Consider the following 21,651-nt stretch of genomic DNA (forward strand, 5'->3'; position numbering starts at 1 on the left):
TCCCATGGGTACCGAACTTGGCTATCAGCCTCTGCGCGGTGACTCTACTTTTTTGTGTATCACAACATCTGCCGTGAAGGACATTTACTCAAAGGTCCAAAGCCAGATGCCTTTGACCACTGAAGAATTCGTTCATTGCAGCGGAACACCTGTGTCTGGCAATTGTTGTGTAATGTCCATTCATCCATTGGTGTAGCGTCTGCATGATTTTGCCAATATACCATGCCTCAGGATATTAGATAGGCAATTTTTGGCTGAGTCACATTAATATCTGCCGTGCAAGTGGTAGATGTTGTTTCAACTTGTGAAACTAATACCTATTTTACATGCCTTGCAGAAATTGCCATGGCAGGACTGTGCAGTATTATAGTCTATGTTCTCCTGGAGGATGGATAGTTTGCTGCAAACAATGGTCTGTTTAAGGTTTTGTGGTTGCTTGAAGGTGAGAAGTGGAGGTATTGGGAAGATGTGGTGAAATGCTCATTGTTATCGATAAAGTGTTGAAGGCTGCGTAGAACATGAGGTAGTTTCTCTGCACAGGGGGAAGTACTTGATGATGAAGGGTATCCAATGTCTGTCCTCTGAGGAGGTCATTTCAGTTTTTCACGGTGGCACGTTGGAACTGGCGATCAATGAGTGAACATCACATCTTGATCTTAAGAGGCATCTTTCAAAACCTTCAGATGTCCATCACACCCCTTCTCTTCTGAACAGTTATTGTGTATACATAAGGCTTGTCTATTGTGATGGCTATGTTAATACACTTAGGGTGGAAGCTAGAAAAGTGCAGAATTATGAGGTTAATATACGTCTGTGGTAGAGTGAAGTATTGAGGCGTCCATCCTTGATGGTCATGCACGTGCACAGGAGTCTGATTCTGAAGAGTAGTCCATTGTAAGTCTGATGATGGAACAAAACTTATTTATTTCATTGTTTAATTGTTTCCGTGATTCCTTGCCTTAATCGAATGGAAGGAAATGTCATCATTGCATCTGGTATAACATTGGTCAGAGCCATGAACTCTTGTTCGAATTTGTGCATGACAATGTTGGCATATTGGGTTGCAAATTTGGTCCCCAAGGATGTTCCTGTGTCAGGATGAAGAACTGGCTGTCAAAGATGAAGACATTGTAGTCGAAGATGAAGCAGTTGAGTTGGCATCTGGAATTTGGCAGTTATTGTTGTTGAGTACTGAGACTGTTTCAGTGATGTCATCGTCATGGGGGATGCTGAAACATCCATTGTGATGAAAAATGTTCTTTGTTCGACTGGTTTGTGAGTGCTGAATTTCTGTAAGAAATGTGTAGTGTCCCAACAGAAGCTGATGGTCTCCAGTACAATGGGTTTCAAAATGCTCTTTAATAGTCAGAGAGGTTCTCACATAGGATCCCATTGCTTTATATGATGGGATGTCGAGATGTGTTGGCTTTGTGTACTGCATTCCAAAATGACTACACAATGATATCAACAAGTTTCATCTCACAATCATTCTTACCATGGACTATGCTTCAGAATCAGTTTCAAGCATGAACAAATGCATTTCCTTCAAGAACAGACACCCCAGTGCTTTACTCTACTGCAAGCCTGTGGATAACCTCACGATGCTGCTCTTCTCTAGCTTCAACCCTTAACATATCTTCAAAAGCCGACAGACAAGTCCAATGGACACATAGGATACTTTCAGGTGAAGAGGAACGTGATATACATCTGAAGGTTTTGAAAGATGCCCTCATGAAAACGGGATATGATGTGCAGCTTATCGATTGCCAGTTCCGATCTGCTACAATGAAAAACCAAAATGACCTCCTCAGATAGACATGGGATATAACCATAGGCTACCCTTCATCATGCAGTACCTCCCCAAAGCAGAGACTGCGCCATGTTCTATACAGCCTTCAACACATTATCGAAGACAATAAGCAGCTCACCAGGATTTTCCCTATTGCTCTACTTCTCAACTTCAAACAAACATAAAACCTTAAATGGACCACTGTTCACAACAAACTACCCAGCCTTCAGGACAACATCAACCACAGCACAGCACAGCCCGACAATGGCATGTCAGATCATCGACATGGATACTACCATCACACGTGCAAACACCGCCCACCACATGCACTCATGTGACTCAACCAGTGTTGTCCATGTCATATGCCTGAGGCATGCTATATTGGCAAAACCATTCGGAGTTTATAACAAAGAATGAAAACACGATACAATAATCACCAGGCAAGAGTGTTCTCTCCCAGTAGGGATGCACTTCAGCGGTCAAAGGCATTTGGCCTTGGATCTTCAAATAAACATCTTCCAAGGCAACATTTGGGATACACAACAATTCAGGGTCGCTGAGCAGAGGCTGATAATCAAGTTTGGTGCTCATGAGGATGGCCTCAACTCTGATCCTGGCTTCGTGTTTCTGGGCGGCACGGTGGCACAGTGGTTAGCACTGCTGCCTCACAGCGCCTGTAGACCCGGGTTCAATTCCCGACTCAGGCGACTGACTGTGTGGAGTTTGCACGTTCTCCCCGTGTCTGCGTGGGTTTCCTCCGGGTGCTCCGGTTTCCTCCCACAGTCCAAAGATGTGCGGGTCAGGTGAATTGGCCCGTAGTGTTAGGTAAGGGGTAATATGTAGGGGTATGGGTGGGTTGCGCTTCGGCGGGTCGGTGTGGACTTGTTGGGCCGAAGGGCCTGTTTCCACACTGTAAGTCTAATCTAATCTAATCTACAGTTGGCCCTACCACACTACAGTTGGCCATACACACACACACACCTGCTCGCACACTCACACAGACCCTCTCTCACCCATGCACTCTCTCAGGTAAAAACAATGACTGCAGATGCTGGATTAGTGGTGCTGGAAGAGCACAGCAGTTCATCTTCCGCCTCGGAACACTTCAACCCCAGGGCATCAATGTGGACTTCAACAGTTTCCTCATTTCCCCTTCCTCCACCTCACCCTAGTTCCAAACTTCCAGCTCAGCACTGTCCCCATGACTTGTCCGGACTTGTGCTACCTGCCTGTCTCCTTTTCCACTTAACCACTCCACCCTCTCCTCCCTGACCTATCACCTTCATCCCCTCCCCCACTCACCCATTGTACTCTATGCTACTTTCTCCCCACTCCCACTCTCCTCTAGCTTATCTGTCCACTCCTCAGGCTCACTGCCTTTATTCCTGATGAAGGGTGTTTGCCCGAAACGTCGATTTCGCTGCACTTTGGATGCTGCCTGAACTGCTGAGCTCTTCCAGCACCACTAATGCGTGCACTCCCTCACATAGTCTCTCATCCATGCACTCTCTCTCACACATACACACTTTCTCACACACATGTACATATTCCCTCACACTCACGCACACTGTCTCAAACACACACTTACTCTTTCTCTCTCACACACACATACTCTCACACATGTACTCCTCACACACACACTCTTTCTCTCCCCGTCTCTCTCTCTCTCACACACACATACATACTCTCCCAAACACACACACACACACACACACACACACACAAATCTCTGGGGCGAACCTGCCTTTGCAGATTTGTATTTGCATATACTTTCTATTTTGTTTGAAAGCACGTAAGTTGTACATACATCTGTTAATTAATGTGGCGTTTTATAAACGTTTTATAAATTCCTACTTTGGAAATAAAACCAGTCTGCCTCTGGGTTAAGCCAAAGATGGATTCTAAACAAGCCCTCACACCTAAAATGCACCATCGACCTGAGGTGTCACCCCTTCGACACACTGATAAAATCTTGAGTTATCTCGGGACAGTGAGTTGAACGAAATTCTGGGATTTGCATTTTACTTACCTACAGTGCGGAACCAGGCCCTTCGGCCCAACAAGTCCACACCGACCCGCCGAAGCAGAACCCACCTAGACCCATTCGCCTACATTTACCCCTTTATCTAACCCGACCGGCAATTTAGCGTGGCCAATTTACCTGACCTGCACAGTTTTGGACTGTGGGAGGAAACCGGAGCACCCGGAGGAAACCCATGCAGACACGGGGAGAATGTGCAAACACCACACAGTCAGTCGCCTGAGAGATTGAACCCGGATCTAGACAGGGAGGGATTGAACCCGGGTCGATTAAATCAATCGCTACCTGCATCGCCTTTCTAACGAACTAAAGCTTTAATGGGACAGAGTCAACCATTGTAGGCATGTTAAATGTATTCGTATCAGTTGTATAACCTTTTGATCTTGTCCTTATAAATACTGTGCCTGATGCCTCCGATCTCGGGACACTTTAGGAAGGAGCATCGCTACGTAAGCTAGTGTTTTCAAACAAATCTGTTGGTCTATAACCTGGTGTTGTGTCATTTCTAACTTTGTCCACTGCAGCCCAACACCGGTTCCTCCACATTACTCAACAGTGGGACTACATCCAAACTAAGTACAAAGGAATCTCAGTCTCCGCCCGACTCCGCCCACTGACTCCTTGCTGCCAACTCCCTCTCTCTCTCTCTCTCCCTGGCCTGCTGTTAATGCTAGACCGACCTTCACTTTTCTCCGGTTCTCCAATACTCTCGGTCGTTAGTACAAGTCTGCTTTGTATTCCCCTTGGAACTTCGAGAAGGAACTTTTGGGTTATAATCGTGAACTTCACCCGGAAGTTGCGGAGGCGTAAACTGTTCGTGTCGAGATCCCACTGAAACACAAAAAGGTTTGAATCGGGAAGTGGCGATACATGGCTTCCAGACAGCAGCTCCAAAGTCTGGTCGAGGAGACAATTTGTCCCATTTGTCTGGATTTCTTCACCGATCCGGTTACACTGGATTGTGGGCACAACTTCTGCCGCTTCTGCATCACCCAGAGTTGGGAAAAGAAGGAGATAAATCCCTGCCCGGAATGTAGAGAGGAGTTTCCGGAAAGAAACCTCAGGGTAAATCGGGCCTTAGCGAATCTGGCCGAGAAAGCTCGAAAATTAAAGCTGGAGCCGAAAGAGACGAGAAATAAAGTTCACTGCGAGGAACATCAGGAAGAACTGAAGCTATTTTGTGAAACTGACAAGAAGTTGGTCTGTTACACTTGCAGAGATTCGCGGGAACACAGACAGCACTTCTTCCTACCGATTAAAGAAGCTGTTGAAAGTTACAAGGTAAAATAAACATATTTTAGAAACCAGAAAAATAATTACATTCTCTGACATTTGGAATTTCTTTCCCAATTCTAGGCAGACATAAAATGTTTCTTGGACGCTCTCACTAAAAAGAAGACAGCGGCTCGAGATAAGAAACTGAAACAACAACAGAAGATTTCCGAAATCAGGGTAAGGTCTTATGCTGATTTTCTGGGATCTCGGTTAGTTTTGTTCCCTTTACCGCGGGACATTAATGAGGTGTCACATTTCGTTTGGTAGGAACAGGCGAGCAGTCTGCAGACCCACATCACATCCGAGTTCACTAAAATGCACCAGATTCTCACTGAGAAAGAGCAGCGTTTACTCAGAGATCTCAGGGAAGAAGAGGAGAGGATTCTAAAACCGATGGAGGAAAATCTCCGGAAAATTCAAGAACATGTGAATTTTATTGAGCAAGAGCTTTCGCAATTGCTGGATCAAGTGAAGCAAAACGACGACCTGATATTTCTGAAGGTGAGGTAATATATTCTGGTCAGTTCAGTGAAAACGTCAATGTCCCAGAATAACCATTGGTAACTCTGAATGAAAAGATAACATTTGCTGCAAAGTTAGAAAAATGAACTAATCTGGAAATGCATATATCTCGGGTTAACATTGTTGTTATCGCTGAACAAATGGTTTTCCACAAAGTCTGCAGAATTCCTAATAAACCTCCACACTGCTGGGAATGAGTAATTCCGTTTGCAATGATTTCAGTGTTTGTCAATTTTACTGAAACATATATTGGGAATCCAATTAGGAGTCCACATTGTGAGTGGGTGAATGTTTCCCTGACGGTGCGAGATATTACGTGTCTATGAACGGTAATGGGGCTGAGACCCTGTATCTAACACGTGGTCGGACGTGGCGATGTGGATTGCAATGAATCCTACAGCTCAGAAGTAGACCATTCCTGATGAAGGGCTTTTGCCCGAAACGTCGATTTCGCTGCTCGTTGGATGCTGCCTGAACTGCTGTGCTCTTCCAGCACCACTGATCCAGAATCTGGTTTCCAGCATCTGCAGTCATGGTTTTAACCTCATTCCTTCATATTGGCTATGCCCTGTAGTTGGAAGGAAATCCTGTAGACCTTTCCCTTCCTGCTCTCTAGCGATCAACACAACCGTTTTCCTTTTCAAATATGTACCCAATTCCGTTGGGCCTCCGTTCCCACAACAATCCTAACAATCGTGTCATCGGAAATCTCTCTGAACGCAATTACTTTGACGATTCATTCACATAATCTCCCAGGGATCTATGCACTTTTAAAACTGCACAGTTTCTATTGTGTTACTTTTTGTTATTCATCATTCAAAAATGCAGGAACTTAGATATCAGATTTAAATTTCCGTCCATCATGTGTTTTTTAGTTATTTAGTCAGCTACATTATATGCTTTTGATCTGTGTCAATATTACCACACTAAATGCATTTGTTTATTTCAGGAAGAAGCTGCTTGGAAGAGAAGGTAGGACCTGCTCCTTACTGAACGACGATAAGCTTTCCTTGTATCAGCTCCTCAGAGTTTTGTTTGGATAGTTATCAAATTTCTCTCGATGTCCCTAGGCAACACTGCATTCGATCTCTAATTACACAAAGCGTTGACAGAGTTAAAATTGGAACCAACTTTGGAGCTGTTTGTGGTGCTATATAACTAGGTTCATTGTTCTTGAGTATTTTAAAGACAAAGTACTGAAATAACAATTCTGATTACAATTATTCAACTGGGATAATTGTATAGGAGAAGGATTCACATTTTTGGATCATTGGAATCTCTCTTGGGGTACAAGTGACCTGTACAAGAAGGACGGATTGCACCTAAATTCGAAGGGGACTAATATACTGGCAGGGAAATTTGCTAAAGCTGCTGGGGAGGATTTAAACTAGTAAGTGGGACCCAGGGAGATAGTGAGGAAAGAGATCAATCTGAGATTTGTACAGTTGAGAACAGAAGCGAGTCAGTCATGGCAGGCAGGGACAAGGTAGGATGAATAACTTCAACTGCATTTATTTCACTGCAAGGGGCCTAACAGGGAATGCAGATGAATTCAGAACATGGTTAGGAACATGGGACTGGGATATCATAGCAATTACAGAAACATGGCTCAGGGTGGGCAGGACTGGCAGCTTAATGTTCCAGGATACAAATACTACAGGAAGGATAGAAAAGGAGGCAAAAGAGATGGGGAGGTGGCATTTTTGATAAGGGATAGTATTACAGCTGTTCTGAGGGAGGATATTCCTGGAAATACATCTAGGGAAGTTATTTTGGGTGGAACTGAGAAATAAGAAAGGGATGATCACCTTATTGGGATTGTATTATGGACCCCCTAATAGTCAGAGGGAAACAAACTTGTAAAAAGATCTCAGCAATCTGCAAGAGTAATAGAATGGTTGTGGTAGGGGATTTTAACTTTCCAACATAGACTGGAACTGCCATAGTGTTAAAGGTTTAGATGGAGAAGAATTTCTTAAGTGTGTACAAGACAATTTTCTGATTCGGCATGTGGATGTACCTACAAGAGAAGGTGCAAAACTTGACCTACTTTTGGGAAATAAGGCAGGGCAGGTGACTGAGGTGTCACTGGGGGAGCACTTTGGGGCTAGCGACCATAATTCTATTCGTTTTAAAATAGTGATGGAAAAGGATAGATGAGATCTAAAAGTTGAAGTTCTAAATTGGAGAAAGGCCGATTTTGACGGTATTAGACAAGAACTTTCGAAAGCTGATTGGAGACAGATGTTTGCAGGTAAAGGGATGGCAGGAAAATGGGAAGCACGAGGTAGCGCTGATACAGTCATTGATGTAGCAGAGGAAAAGGTGAGGGGGTGGTGCCAGTGTAGCTGCGGAAGATGGACTGTCAGACTTTTAGCTACCTTATGCTCCCACGAGGAGGTTGAACAGTTCATCCATTTTACTAACACCTTCCACCTTGACCTCAAATTTACCTGGACTGTCTCAGACTCCTCCCCCTCCCCCTTCCTAGACCTCTCCATTTCTATCTCAGGCGACTGACTCAACACAGACATTTACTATAAACCAACCGACTCCCACAGCTACCTAGATTGCACTTCTCCCCACCCTGCCCCCTGCAAAAATGCCATCCCGTATTCCCAATTCCTTCGCCTCCGCCGCATCTGCTCCCAGGAGGACCAAATCCAATACTGAACAACCCAGTTGGTCTCCTTCTACAAAGACCGCAATTTCCCTTCAGATGTGGTTGACGATGCTCTCCACCGCATCTCCTCCACTTCCCACTCCTCCGCCCTTGAACCCTGCCCCTCCAATCACCACCAGGACAGAATCCCACTGGCCCTCACCTACCACCCCACCAACCTCCAGATGCATAGTATCATCCTTCATCATTTTCACCACCTCCAAATGGACCCCACCACTAAGAACATATTTCCCTCCCCTTCAGCGTTCCAGAAAGACCACTCCCTCTGCAACTCCCTCGTCAGGTCCACACCCCCCACCAACCCAACTTCCACTCCTGGCACCTTCCCCTTCAACAGCAAGAGATGCAAAACTTGCACCCACTTCTCCCCCCTCACTACCTTCAAGGCCCCAAGGGATCTTTCCATATCCATCACAAATTCACCTCACCTGCACCTCCACACACATCATTTACTGCATCCACTGCACCCGATGTGGCCTACTCTACATTGGTGAGACAGGCCACCTACTTGCGGAACGTTTCAGAGAACACCTCTGAGACACCCGCACCAACTAACCCAACCGCCCTGTGGCTGAACACTTTAACACTCCCACTCCACCAAGGACCTGCAGGTGCTTGGCCTCCTCCATCACCAGATCATGGCAACACAATGCCTGGAGGAAGAGCACCTCATCTTCCGCCTAGGAACCCTCCAACCACAAGGGATGAATGCAGATTTCCTCCAGCTTTCTCATTTCCCCTCCCCCCACCTTACCTGAGTCCCAACCCTCAGACTCAGCACCGCCTTCTTGACCTGAAATCTTATTCCCGACTTCTCCGCCCCACCCCCACTCCGGCCTATCACCCTCACCTTAACCTCCTTCCACCTCTCACATTCCCAATGCCCCTCCCCCAAGTTCCTCCTCCCTACCTTTTATCTTAGACTGCTGAGCACACCTTCCTCATTCCTGAAGAAGGGCTTATGCCCGAAACATTGATTCTCTCGCTCCCTGGATGCTGCCTGACCTGCGCTTTTACAGCAACACGTTTTTCAGCTCCGATCTCCAGCATCTGCAGTCTTCACTTTCTCCTGGGCAATTTAGCATGGCCAATTCACCTAACCTACACATTTTTGGACTTTGCGAGGAAACTTGAGCACCCAGAGGAGACCCAGGCAGACACGGGGAGAATGTGGAAACTCCACACAGACAGTTGCCTGAGGCAGGAATTGAACCCAGGTCACTGGCGCTGTGAGGCAGCAGTGCTAACCACTGTGCCACCTTACTGCCCACCTGCTGTAGTGCTGAAGCACTATAGCAAGCCTCAGACAGAGATTTAGAACAGAACTTGCTGGACAAACTCAGCAGACCTGGCAGCATCTGTGGAGAGAAATAAGTTAACATTTCTGATCAAGTGACTCTTCCTCAAAATTGAAGGTAGTTAGGAAAAAGTTCTGAGCAAGGGTCCCTCCAGCTGATGCACTAACTCATTCCTCTTCAGCTCCCTGATCTGCTGAGCTTTTGCTGCAATTTCTGTTTTTGTTTCTGATTTACAACTTCTGCAGTTGTTTCATTTTTCCTGAGACAGATGTTGCCCAGGAAAGAAGGTGGTGTGTTGAAGTGGCAGACAACTGGATGCTCGGGGTCTTTGATTTTGGACAGAATGTACATGTTCTGTGAAGGAGTCACCCAACCTACGCTTTATTGCCCCAATACTTTATAGAGGAGATGACCTTATAAATGCAGTAGACTAGATTGAATTAAGTGCAGGTAAAGCGCTACTTCATCTGGAAGGTGTTTGGGCCCTTTGAAATGAGGAGGAAGGAAGTAAATGGGCTGGTGTTACACCTTTGTTGGTTGCAGGAGAGGATGCCATGGCCCTGTGGTTGGGGGGTGGGGGGTGGGGTGGGTGAAGAGTGCAGAGGGAGGTGTTGGGGGTGAAGGAGGAGCGGACCAAAGTGTCCCAGAGGGAAAGGTCCTTATGGAACACTGACAAGGAAGGGGTGAGCAATATATATGTGGTGTGGCATCCTACTGGAGGTGGGAAAAATGACAGCTAATGATCATCTGTATTGGAGGCTAATGGGATGGAAGATAATGACAGGTAGACCCTATTGCTGTTGTGGGAGGGATGAGAGAGGGTGAGAGCTGAAGAGTTTTTATTTTGTTTAATCAACGTGTCCAGAGTTGCTGTCACACACCTCTGGAACAGGTTGGACTTGAAGCAGTCCTCCTGGTCCCGGAGTAGCGAAATTACCACTGAGCTCACAACACACTATAGGCTATTGTGGTATCTGTAAGCTTGTGGCTGACCTTGCCAGACATGTAAGAACACAAGACATATGGGCAGGAGTAGATCATTCACCCCTCAAAACTACTTCTCTATTCAATGTAACCATGGCTGATTTTCTCCTTCATTGACGTTTTCTTGCCTATTTTCTTAATGATTAAAACTTTGACTACTTTAGATGTACTCATTGACAAAGTATCCACAACTCTTAAGGGGTAAAGAATGCCATAGAATCACAACTATTTGATTGAAGAAATATCACCACATTCCCACGGCTCTATACTTCTAAGAAATGGGTCATGGGTGCACTTGTAGTCAATCTGAGGAAATCATGCCTTGAGAAGGGAAAAGAGTTCTATATTTATATTATAATTGTGCTCAAAACCCACAAGCACAACACCAAGAATAAGGTGCACCTAGTTTTTTATTTCTCATACGGTAATTTCCCCCGATCTCTTCACAGGAAAGATAAGGTGGAGTTTCAGATAGATAGGATAGTTAGGAAGGTGTTTGATATGCTTTACTTTATTGATTGGAGCATTGAGTATAGGAGTTGGAATGTCATGGTGTGGTAGTGCAGGACATTTGTTAGGCAATGTTTGAAATATTGTTTGCAGTTCTGGTCTCCCTCCTACAGAGGAAGGATGTTGTAAAACTTGAAGGGTTCAGAAAAGATTTACAAGAATGTTACCAAGGTTGGAGGGTCTGATTTTTTGGGAGAGGCTGAATAGGCTGGGGCTATTTTCCCTCGAGCATCAGAGGCTGAGGAGTGACCTTATAAAGGTTTATAAAATCATGCGGGGCATGGATAGGGTAAATAGCTAAGGTCTTTTCAATGGTTTGGAGGAGTCCCGAAATAGAGGGCAAAAGTTTAAGATGAGAGGGGAAAGATTTCAAAGATATATGGGGCAACTTTTTCATGTAGAGGATGGTGCGTGCATGGAATGAGCTGCCAGAGGAAGTGGTGGAAACTGATAAAAAAATTACAACACTTAGAAGACATCTGGATGGGAATATGATTAGGAAGGGTTTGGAGGGATATGAGCCAAGTTTTGACAAATGGGATTATATTAGATTAGGATATCTGGTTGGCATGGATGGTTTGGACAAAAGGGTCTGTTTTCATGCTGTATATCTCTATGACTATATAAACCAAGATAGACACTGAGCCACATGAACACAAGACCTACGGAAATTCCACTACATTTGATAAAGAAAATTTCATAATCCCAGATTTAAATGGGATTTCCTGATTTTGTAGCTTTGTTTCGTCAATTCTGGAATTCACAGACACATCCTCCACAAGCAGACACTTCCTCTCAGCATCCACCAAGGTCTCTCAGGAAATTACATGTTTCAATAATATAACCTCTCAATCATCTAAACATCCATGTAGAATGATCCATTTCAATGTATAGGTTTTTCATTAGAAATTAACTTTATTCAATTCATTCACTTCATCTGAGGAATCTGCACAATGAAGATTTTCTTGACTGCTTCTAGAATAATTACATTTTTTAAGTAAGGAGGTTATAACTCTGCATAGTAGTTTAGAAAAGGCCAAAATAACAGCCTTGGAAATACTTTACAGCTTTGTAATTGATTCTCTTGAAATAATGGCCAATGTTTTATTTGCATTCCTAACAAATTGTTGTGTTTGTACCCGAATCTTTTGCGATTTATGTACCATGAAATCAAATTCATCTTTCAGTTTCTGATGCCTTTCTACCTTCTGATAAACTCTGCATTTCAATTCTTCCTTTACCCATTTAATTAATATGTACACTCTTTATGTCGTCTTGATTATATGTTTTTGTTCTTATCTTTGTATCATCAATGAAGCTAGTTACCACATGTCCTCTCATTCTTGTCATTATTATGGACAGTGAATTGTGAAGCCCCAGTACTGCTCACGAAGTATCCCACTTATAATTATTTGACAATTCCAAAATGACTCAATCAACCCTTCTCTTTACAAAACTTCAATACTTCTGAGTGTGTCTTTATTCTACCAGGATTACAGAATTAATGATAGGTGTCTTTTCCCTCGGATCAGAGATTTCAAGACTGTGGGTATATTTTTGAGGTGAAAGGAAAGAGATTGAAAACAGACATGAAGGGCAAAGTTTTTATATAGAGGCTGGTTCACGTATGGAATGTACTTCCTGATGAAGGTATGGATGTTGGCATAGTAACAATATTTAAAAGGCACTGAGTATATGAATAAGAAAGGTTTGGATGGGTATGGGCCAGAGCAAGCAGTTGGGACTAGTTTAGTCTGGTATTATTTGAAGATGGAAATCTCCTATGTCCAAAAATAAATTCATCATCTGTTAAGCTAAAACATAACTTAGAAGGGGACAATAATAAACCCACACACAATATGAAAAATGACCTTTTGGTCAAACTAGTCCATGCTGAACATAATCCCATACAGTCAGCATGGTTGGACCAGAGGGTATTTTTCCATGCTGTAGGACTCTATGTAAGTTTAATGATTATCTCCTTCTGAGCTATGTTTTCTCTTATCAGATTATGAAATATTTTTCTTGATATGGGGATTTCCAATCTCAAACCGAGCCATTTTTTGTTCAGTTACAGGTACAACATGAATATTTACATTCTTACTATATTTCTGTTGACATGAAATTTGAAAAAGAATGAGTTTGATAACTTAATTAGATTTAAAATGCTCTAATAAAGGTACATCTATAAAGTAACAATCTAATACTTTCAGGATTAGTGAGGAACGCCAGATACTCGCAATACAAGATTTTGGCTTGTCAAACCTGTTGACCAGGAAGTTTGATGGTCCTTTACAGTATACAATATGGAGGGAAATGATTCATGCCATTAATCCAGGTATACTCTTCTACTTCCTCCTTTATAAATCTGTCTGACTAAAACACTAAAGAGGCACCCAGGCACCATTTAGAATTGATTGATAATACTGGGAAGACCCTGACTTCTCTAATATGGTTTCTTTTTTAATCAGTCTAGAGTTCTTGAACAACAAAAACATTTCTCTTGCTTCTGGTAAATATTGACAATGTTAGAAAATATTTGGACTTCTCAGAAGATCACCATATTTTTAAATTTTTAAATTTCAGCAATAGGCCTGCTGAAATCATTGCTCAACCAGATCCAACCAGCACAGTGATGGTCAAAAATGATAAGGTTTTTCATTGGTACAATTAACAAATATAATATCACAAATATATTTCTGAGCTCACACTCATCAGAATTACATTTTCTAACAGACACAGTTGAACATCATTCACAGCTTCCTAGGTGATTACTCAGGGCCATTTTCCCACTTCACAGCATCTAAATTCACTGTGAAAAAAATAAAAGAAATAGTAGGAGTAGCAGCTCCCCACACCTGGCAATGAAATCATGGCTGATCTGCTGTAGACCCCAACTCCCCTTTTGTGCCAGCTCCTCAGAGCCCCCAAATCACCAACGTTTCAAAAATATATCTAACTTTTCTCTAACTACGTTGTGATCTAGCCTCCACAGCTCCTTTTGGTAAAAAAAAATTACAGTTACTATCCACTGAATGAAGAAATTCCTTAATACCTCAGTTTTAGATGAGTAACTTTGCATTGTTTTCTCTATAAATTCTCATCTCATAGCCTCTTGAATGCCTCAGTTGAACCTGTCCACATTTTCAATCAGGAAGGTCCATATTCTAACTACACGCTGTGTGAAAATCGTTTTCTCTTATAGCACACTTGCTTCTTTTGTACATCATTTTAAATCTTATTCGGCTTTATTTTACAAGCAGGAACAGCCTGTCCCCATCTACTTTAGCCAGCCAAATCATAATTTTGAAAACCTGTATCAAATCTCCCAGCCTTCATCTCTCCAAGGGAAGCAGTCCTATCTTTGTTAATCTATCCTCACACCTGAAGCTTCTTATTTCTGAAACTATTCTTGTAAATCAGTCTACATTCTCTCCAATGCACTTACATCTCTCCTAAAATGTGGGGCACAACTGCACCCAATACAAAACTGCCTTCAATACTTCAGCTGAAACCTAACTCGTGCTTTGTACAAAACTAACATCACTTTCTTGCAGTTGTGTTCTATGCTACATTAATAAAGCTGAGGACACTGCATGCTTTATTAACTGTTCCTTCCACATTTCCAGCTGGTTCAATTATCTATGCACATGTATACTAAGGCCGCTTTGATCCTGAAACCTTGTAGAATTGTCCTCCCTTTTTATATTGTCTTTCAATGTTGTCTGACCAAAGTACATCATCTCAGTTGCCACCTATCTAGTTACTCCTCTAACTTGTCCATGCCACTATTGAGTTCTACATTGTCATCTTCGCAGTTTATAACTCTTTCATATTTGGTGTCCTCTGCCTCAGATCAGAAAATGAACCAGACCAGCCAGAGGAGAAAGTGAGGACTGCAGATGGTGGAGATCAGAGTCGAGAGTGTGTTGCTGAAAAAGCACTGCAGGTCAGGCAGCATCTGAGGAGCAGGAGAATCGACGCTCCGGGCATCAGCCTTTCATCAGGAATTCCTGATGAAGGGCTGATGCCTGAAACATCGATTCTCCTGCTCCTTGGATACTGCCTGACCTGCTGTGCTTTCCCAGCAACACACTCCAGACTAGCCATATAAATACAATAGCTATTAAAGCAGTTCAAAGATAAGAAACCTTGGAGTGCTTGAGAATCACAGAATCACAGAACTGTTACATCTCAAAGGAAGACCATTCAGTGAGGAGTAACCCACTTCCTCAATCCCCAAAGCCTGTTCATGTTCTACAATGAATACCTCAAATGTATTTTGGGATATTCCCCACTTGCCTGACAGAGAGAAGGTCTAACAATCATCAAGACGTTTGATACAATTCAAGTCAATAAGAGGCTGCTAAATTGGTACATTATCAAGCATATGCAACAGTCATTCTCTTCATCACATCATTCCAAGGTATCACAGCAGGAGTTCATCATCTTAGACCATAGACCTAAGGCCTAGGCCCAACCATGTTTCATCAATAATATTTCCTATGTCATAAAGTCAGTGGTGGGATATTGGATTATCATTGCACAATATTTAATATCATTCAACATTCTTCAGGCTATGAAGTAGTCAATGTACAGGTCCAATTCCTGGCTTCAACAGAAAAGGAACTTATATGCCATGTAAGTGCCAGGGATTATCCTTACCAAACAGAGGGAATCCAACCATCACTGCTTGCCTTTCAATGGCATTGTTATCAGTGCATGACTCACCATCAATAAGTTAGAGCTTACTATTGACAACTAACTGAAAGGAACATGTAAAAACAGTTGTTGCTAAAGCAGATCATAGGGTTAGAATTCTGTGTGATGTAATACACTTTGAGCCTCTTCAAAGCCTATACTTGATCTTCAATATGCAAATCAGGATTTTGATAAAATACTTTCCACTTGCTTGACTGAGTGCACATCCACAAGATTCTAGAAAACTGAATCCATCATTGACTATTTGCTGTCTTCATCACTGATTCACAGATGTAGACATTTGTCCTATCAATCACTTAGTGTATTTGTATTACTCTCTACCAGCTCCAGCATCTCTGACTCTGGATCCAAACACAGCGCATCCCCAACTTATCCTATCTGAGGACCGGACCAATGTGAGACACGGAGGCAAATGTCAGTCAATCCCTGACTGCCCAGAAAGATTTGATTCCTGGCCCTGTGTCCTGGGAATGGAAGGATTCATATCGGGGAGACACTATTGGGAGGTTGATGTGTCGAACAAGACTCAGTGGAGTCTGGGAGTGACCAGAGAATCTGCTGAGAGAAAGGGGAAAATTGACTTTAAACCTGAGACTGGATACTGGATTGTCTGGCTCGAGTCCAGAAGCTTCTTTTCAGCACTCACTGCACCTTCCTTAACCCCCCTTCCGCAAAGTGTGAATCTCCAGAAAATTGGAGTTTACCTGGACTATGAGGGTGGCCAGGTGTCATTTTACAATGCAGACACCATGTCCCGTCTCCACACTTTCACCCACACTTTCACTGAGAGGCTCTTTCCGTTCTACCATCCTGGGTTGAATGATGGGGGTAACAATTCTGCACCACTGAAAATCTGTGGCTTTAAATTTAATAACATATCCATCCTATAATTTTACCCCGATCCCCCAAATCCTTCCAACTGATCGGTGTCAGTCTCAGTCACGGGTGGAGAGAGAAGCCAGGAACTGGGAACTGAAAGATCAGCAAGGAGTTCAATAGGGCTGAGGGATAGAAGAAGGACAGAGAAGTAACAAAATAGGTTCAACTGTAGTGAGAAATTCTCTGGGTAAATTGAGGTACCAACTACAGACAAACAAACATAATTGGATGGAGAAATTCAGCAGGTCTGGCAGCATCAAAAAAGGATCAAAATCTCAAGTCTGCTATTCTCTCTACTGATGTTACCAGACCGACTGAGTTTCTCCAGCTATTCCTGTTTTTATTTCAGATTTCCTGCATTTGTAATTCTTTGTAATGTACATATGAACTTCAGGAAGCCGGCCCCTACTGTCTGTAGTACTCCTCAATAGGAGACAGGTGGCACTACCTGATGGTGTTGGTGATGAATCAGTCATGATTTGGAAATGCTGGTGTTGGACTGGGGTGTTCAAAGTTAAAAATCACACAACACCAGGTTATAGTCCAACAGGTTTAATTGGAAGCACACTAGCTTTCGGAGTGATGCTCACCTGATGAAGGAGCGTCGCTCTGAAAGCTAGTGTGCTTCCAATTAAACCTGTTGGACTATAACCTGGTGTTGTGTGATTTTTAACTATGAATCAGTCAGTGAGTCTCGGACTGGACTCAGTGGAGTTTTGTCAGGGGACACCAAATCATTTCACTGCAGGGTCAGTGGAGTCTTTCCAAGGGGATACCAAATCATTTCACTGCAGGGTCAGTGGAGTCTTTCTAAGGGAAAAATTTTGTCATCCAGTTTGATTAAGATGATGTCTGAACTGATCAAATGTAAATGTCATGAGATAATCTTAATCACATTGAAATAATTCAGTTGTTATGCACTACACTTCTAACAGAATCATTGTTTAATTTATCACTGGTTTTCTCTGGGTTGACTCATCATGACATGTTTCAATTAATTAATCCATTAATCAGTCCTCTATGAGATTATTTGCTCTGATACATGCAATATTGATGTTTAAATGTAACTTTTTGTTTGTTGCTATTATATAGAGAATTGTGATTTATTTTGACAGTTTATGATTCCTAATATATTTGCAAATATACATTTAATGAAAATAATCCTGGAATAAATGTGTTGTATTGAAAAATGTCCAGTTCATGATTAAATCCATGAAACAAAAGCTCAAGATGTTGTGTGCTTATTTGCAAATAAGGAAGAAATTCTTCCATGCTTACCTCGTCCAGGTCCACAGCAATGTGGTTGATTCAGAGGCAATTAGAGATAGGCAATAATTACTGGCCTAACCAGCAGCATTCACATCCCATGAATGAACAAAAAAATTAACCTAATCCTTACAAAATCTTAATTCTCATAAAACCTATTCTAAACTCATTCAGAAAAATTGAAGTGATTTGAAGCAGTTGATGGAGGACCATGAGGTATATGAACAGAATTAGGCTATTCCACCCATCCAGTCTATTCCGCCATTTGATCTTGGCTGATATATTTCTCAATCCCATTCTCCTACCTTCTCCTTGTACCTCTTGATCCCATTATTAATCAATAACCTATCTTCTCTGTCTTATATACACTCAATGACTTGGCTTCCACAGCCCTCCACAGTAATGAGTTTCACAGATTAACCACCCATTGGGCTGAAGAAATTCCTACTCATCTCAGTTATAGAGTCATAGAGATGTACAGCACAGAAACAAACCCTTCAGTCCAACTCATCCATGCCGATCAGATATCACAAGCCAATCTTGTCCCACCTGCCAGAACCCAGCCCATATCCTTCCAAACCTTTCCGATTCATACACCCACCCAGATGCCTTTTAAATGTTGCAATTGTACTGGTCTCCATCACTTCCTCTGGCAGCTCATTCCAGATACGTATCACCTTCTGCGTGAAAACATTGCCCCTTAGGTCTCTTTTATATCTTTCCCTTCTCACCTTCTAGTTCTGGACTCCCCCATCCCAGGGAAAAGACTTTGTCTATTTACCCTATTCATGCCCCTCATGATTTTATAAGTGTCTATAAGGTCACCTCCGATCCTCCAGGGAAAGTTTTAAAATATTATCCTATCACTCTGAGGCTGTGTTCCCAGATCCTAGCCTATCCAGGCCTCTCACCATTTTGTATGTTACAATCAGCTAACCCTTCAACCTCTGAAATTCCATCAAGGACAGACGCAGAATCATCAACCACTCCTCAGATGTCAAGCTCTCCCTCCTTGGGATCGTTATTGTTGACCTCCTCTGGATGGCAACCCATCTTTCCTTCAATACAGGAGTCAAACTGCTCACAAGCTTTCAAATGTGGTCTGATGAGAGCCTTATAGAGTCTCAAAAGTACATCTCTTCGCTTGCATTCCAAATTTCAATCCATTTGAAATGAATGGCAACATTGCACTTCGTTTCCTAACTTCCAAATGAACTTGCATGTCATGGTTAAGAAAATCCTGAACTAGGCCTATCAAAACCCTTTGCCCTTCAGATTAATAAAGTCTTTTCCAATTTAGAAAGTAAACTATTCCACTAATCTTCTTATCAAAGTGCATAACCTCACACTTCTTCACATTGTACTCCCTCTGCCAGTTGTTTGCTCACATTCCCAGTATGTCCAAGTCCTTCTGCAGCCTCCTCACTTCCTCAACACTACCTGTGCTGCCACCTATTAGTGTCATCTGCAAACCTAGCAACAATGCCTTCAGTTCTATTGTCCAGATTGTTAATACATAACGTGAATAGTTGTGGTCCCTTCAGTGACCTATTTCGAACTTCACTCGTCACTGACTGCCATTCTGAAAAAAAACCTTCTTCCCCACTCTCTGTCAGCCAATTCTCTATCCATGTCAGTTCTCTGCCCCTAACACCATAGCTCGATATCTTATAAAGCAGTCTTCTCTGCCACACCTTGTCAAGGTCCTTCTGGAAATCCAAATAGATCCAACCACTGCTCTCCTCTGTCTCTAATTTGTTAGCTACCTCCACAAAGAATTCTAACAGATTTGTCAGACATGACTTCCTCTATTTGAAGACATGCTGGCTCATCTCTATTTGATTCGATTTGATTTATTTCAATGATTTAGTCAAATGTGCCTAAGTACAGTGAAAACATTTGCTCTGTGAGTAGTACAAGCAGATTATAGTAAACAAGGACATACAGTTCATAGGATGCTGAGACAGAATGAGGCATATATGATTGCAGCTGCACAGGTGGGGCACAAAGCAAGATCAGCATTAGCAAAAGCAACGTTTTTTCAAGTTAGAGAAGTCCATACAGCAGTCTTATAACAGCAGGGAAGAAACTGTTCTTGAATGTGTGTGTGTGTGTGTGTGTGTGTGTGTGTGTGTTTTCAAGCCTTTGCATCTTCTGCCAGGTACTCCACAATCTCATCCTTAACAATGATAATCTCATCCTTTAAAATCATACCAACGACCAAGGTCATGCTAACCTGCCTGTCATTTCCTGTATTCTGCCTTCCTCTATTCTGAGACAGGGTTGTTACATTAGCCCGTGCCCAATCCACTGGGACTCTCCATGACTCAGTGATTCATGAAATATCAAAACCTATGCTTTAAAATCTCCTCAGTGATCTCCTTCAAAACTTTAGACTGGAGTCCATCCGATCCGGGTGATTCATCCATCTTCAAGTCTGTCACCTTCTCTTGCTGATGACCATTATACTCATCTCTGCTCCCAACTCTCTTGAAGTTCTGATGTTTTGCTGGTGTCTTGCAATGTGAAAACTGATGCAAAACATCTATTCAGTTCAAACACCATTTCATTTTCCCCATTACTACATCACCTCCTTTTCCAGTAGTCCAAAGTCCATTATTGCCTCTCTCTTACTTACTATATATCTAAAAAAAACCTTGAAATCTTCTTTTATACTACTAGGTAGCTTAGCCTCATATTTCATCTTCTCCACCGCAACAACCCCGCCCACCACAACCACAACTGTTTTTATTAATTATCCTCTGTGGTTTTTAAAGGCTTGTCAAGTTAGAGGATTGGGAAGCCTTTCAAAACTAGTACATGATAATCTTTTAAAAAAATTGCTCATCACATTCTATGCTTTGTCTTTTGCTTTTATGCTGTCCCTGACTTCCCTCAACAATCATGAGTGCCTCATCCTCCCCTTTGATATGTTTCTTCTTCCTTAGGATGAATTTCTGCTGTGCTTCCCTAATTCCCTGCAGAAACTCCTGCTATTGCTGCTCCACCATCACCCCTCCTGGACTTCCCTCCTAGTCAACTCTGGCCAGCTCCTCCCTCATATATTTATAGTTAGCTTTACTCAACTGCAATATCATTGCATCTGACTCAATCTTCTCCCTCTGTGAATTCTGTCATACTATGGCTCCTGGCTGTAAAGGGTTCCTTCCCCTTCAGCTACCTAACTGCATTACACATCACCACTAGAATTCCCTGTTCCTTCATGAGTTCTAAAAGTCATGTAGATATTCCAATACAGCCTTTTCTTGAGCTCTGCTACAAACCTGCTGATCCCAATCCACTGGCATATTGAAATTGCCCATGATGATTGCAATAGTGTCTTTAACACATGCCTTTTGGGAACTCGTCTAACTCAGTTGACTGGATTGTCAGTTTACACAGCAGTATAATGCTAACAGTGTGAGTTCAATTCCCATCACCAGTTTGAGGTTACCATGAAGGACTCATCTGCGGTCTAATGGCCCTCAGGTTAAATTGCCATCAGTTGCTTTTCTCTGATAAGAAAGCAGCACCTATGCTCTGGTAAGACTATGGCAACACAACAATAACATGCCTTTTCTACTTCCTGATTTATTTTCTTCCCCACATCCTGACTACTGCTAGGAGGCCTGTGAACAACTCTCCGAGCATTTTCCCTTTGTGGTTCCTCAGCTCTGACACT

The 21,651-nt window shown here is 42.7% G+C and overlaps 1 protein-coding gene across 1 annotated transcript; it reads left to right on the forward strand.

The window, feature by feature from the left end:
- Nucleotides 1-4,450: 4,450 nt before the first annotated feature.
- Nucleotides 4,451-17,242, forward strand: LOC132832420 (zinc-binding protein A33-like). Its single transcript, XM_060850397.1, has 6 exons — nt 4,451-5,111; nt 5,187-5,282; nt 5,373-5,606; nt 6,577-6,599; nt 13,316-13,440; nt 16,149-17,242. The coding sequence occupies exons 1-6, from the start codon at nt 4,701-4,703 to the stop codon at nt 16,712-16,714; spliced, it is 1,455 nt and encodes a 484-aa protein (XP_060706380.1). The 5' UTR covers nt 4,451-4,700; the 3' UTR covers nt 16,715-17,242.
- The last annotated feature ends 4,409 nt before the right edge of the window (nt 17,243-21,651 follow it).

The sequence above is a fragment of the Hemiscyllium ocellatum genome, chromosome 35, assembly GCF_020745735.1.
Source record: "Hemiscyllium ocellatum isolate sHemOce1 chromosome 35, sHemOce1.pat.X.cur, whole genome shotgun sequence".
NCBI lineage: Eukaryota > Metazoa > Chordata > Chondrichthyes > Orectolobiformes > Hemiscylliidae > Hemiscyllium > Hemiscyllium ocellatum.